Here is a 2500-nt window from a genome sequence, read left to right as displayed (position 1 = left end):
AGTTCACCTTTGCTTGTTTTATTGGCAAAGTGATTGTTCATGCTAGCCTATGCCTTCTGTGATTTGCAAATGCACTTAAACCCTGAATCTCATTGCTACATATTAGACACATTGTTGATGATTGGCAGCATGCCTTTCATTAGGCTACCATCTAAAACAAAATAAAAATCCTACCTGTGAATAGCCTATGGGAATCCGTTCATGAGGGTTATTGCGAGCTGATCTTGGCGCTGTGGGCAGTTGATCGGCACCCGGGCCTGCTCTCTATTTTGTATTGAAAATCACTGTTCACCGCATCTCCAGCGTTCATTGGTTACGAAGTCTAGTATAGTCTATGGAATGTTTGTAGTGCTGATGGCTTCAGTGCGCGGGGATTGGGGAGGCAGCAAATCACCTTGGACTAACGCAATTCGCGTGCGCCTTTCTTTGAGCTTCATTTTATATGAACGTTTTGTGACAGCATTGTGAACTTAAACGATATGCGAGGCTGTAGCTAAGGCTGTTTTTTGATAGCGATTTTGACTGCGGTTATGCATTTCACTTCAATGCTCTGCCCCGGTGTGGCTGCGTGAAGGTGGCTGCGTGAAGGTAGGCCTACACCAGTTGGTAAGTGGTGCTGCTCAGGGCTCCTCAGTGGTCCTTGCACACCCTGTGGCAGGCCATGTAATAGCAGCGTGACGAACACACACTGTGGCAGGCCATGTAATAGCAGCGTGACGAACAGACACACAAATTCGGGCGATCACATAACCTCCTGGCGGAGGTAAACATGCAGGTAAGTGACCACAGTGGCTATGTTTACATGACGTTCTTAACTTCGAAGTTTGTCCAGTTCACCTTGATATTTCATTCAATTCCAAATTCTGAAGTGTTTACATGAAGTCTCAGAGTGGAATTCAGCTTTATTCAGAATTAAAGTGAGCAAATTCTGAATTAAATGGCTCATGTATAAGAGGCCAATGTGGGCCAGAAGCAGAGGTATCAATTCCGAGTCCAGAAAGTAAGCACCCTGCCACAGTTTCCTTCCAACACAGGTGACTCCAATAAGTGGCTGGTCTACATGTCTTGAGTGCTCAATAATCAGCTGGTTGGATCATATTTGTGGCATACAGGGATTTTACGCTCTCAACCCGAGATGGACAGCTCTGGTCAGAAGAGGTGAAAGGTTAAAGGTCAAGTCCTTCCTTACCCATCAAACTGGTTGCGGAATCTCTCTCGCTGCTCCAGCAGGCTGTCTGGGGGTACACCTGTAAACCACAAGACCACACCTGAGTTACACACCAACACGCCCTCATCACATGAAGATGACACAACCAACAATATATCTCTACCTTGTGTGTGTGTGTGTGTGTGTGTGTGTATAATCACTGCTGCACAGTATGCTGGAGTGTAAGGAGCAGGGCTTAACACTAACACACGCCAGGTAGCCAAATGCGGGTGAAAGTCGGCGTTGGCTAGTAGATACCGAAGGTTCACTAGCCATTCTGGCGGGTCCGTTACATTTCTGAATGATGAGGCACCGCATTTTGTAGTTTTTTTTCTTCGGACCGTCTTTGCTACAAAAGCAATACAATGCGATTTCGCGAGCCTACAATACCCATGAAGCACCTGTGTCACGTGTCACCTGTGTCTCACGCAAGCCAGGAATCTGATAGGCTTTAGAGCTAGTCTTGCGAAGAGGAGTGACAGCGAGCTACCGGGACATCAGCGTGCGCTTCGAAATGTCACTGGAAACCTTCACGTGAAAATAAAGTAGCGAAGTTCATCTCAACTGACCTGTTTTGCGATCTGTCATTACTACAATACTTAGTAGTAGTGGTCATTAAAATGACCAAAGCGAGAGGAAAACATGTCAGTCTGTCTTACTCTTGTGAAAGTCTCATTAGCGCAGTAAGACAAGGACACATGCGGCATTAATAATGTTTGGTTTAAATTATTTTCTGATTTGCCTGTGTCTTCATACCTTAATATTCCTCCATGTTTCTTGTGCTGTTGTTCCCGACTGTCAAACCGTTCTTAAAAAAACGCGCAGTAGTAGCCTTTCAGACTGCACAAAAGCATCCCATTGCATGTCCCTTCGCAGGTGCCCGTCTCGCCCGTTTGTATTTTACAACTCACTATTAAACGGAATGAAAGGAAGTCGTAGACCCTTCTGTAGTTATCGCATCTGTGTGTGCTTTCTAGTGGATACTTTTATAAGCAAATATTCCAGAAGAGGTGTTATTCCACATCCATGTCCGAGGACCGGCCAACTTGGCAATGACTTTAGGCTATCTACTTTGCGCATGAATTTGGACGGCGACCACAGATAGGCCTATATGATATGAAGAAGTCCCTCCAGATTAAAGACGAAAATATTTTGCTCTAGTGTAGCTTACATTTGTGCCCTTCCACAACACTGTGCTTGGTGTTTCTGCATGGTAGCCTAAATATAGGCTACTATAGGTTATGCCATTCCTCTGATCAGTAAATCTGTTCTTTGCATAGCATGCATGCATGG

The 2500-nt window shown here is 45.2% G+C and overlaps 1 protein-coding gene across 1 annotated transcript in view; it reads right to left on the bottom strand.

The window, feature by feature from the left end:
• Nucleotides 1-2500, bottom strand: part of LOC134457778 (huntingtin-interacting protein 1) — a gene marked incomplete at its 3' end in the record, with an annotated part of 30673 nt that overhangs the window by 21632 nt on the left and 6541 nt on the right. Inside the window, exon 9 of the mRNA XM_063209750.1 lies at nucleotides 1190-1247. Coding sequence (XP_063065820.1) covers nucleotides 1190-1247 — 58 coding nt within the window. The remainder of the gene's footprint in view (nucleotides 1-1189; nucleotides 1248-2500) is intronic.

The sequence above is a fragment of the Engraulis encrasicolus genome, chromosome 11 (genome assembly GCF_034702125.1).
Source record: "Engraulis encrasicolus isolate BLACKSEA-1 chromosome 11, IST_EnEncr_1.0, whole genome shotgun sequence".
NCBI lineage: Eukaryota > Metazoa > Chordata > Actinopteri > Clupeiformes > Engraulidae > Engraulis > Engraulis encrasicolus.
The sequence above is the reverse complement of the archived record's forward strand: the minus strand, read 5'-3'. Positions and strand labels throughout refer to the sequence as shown.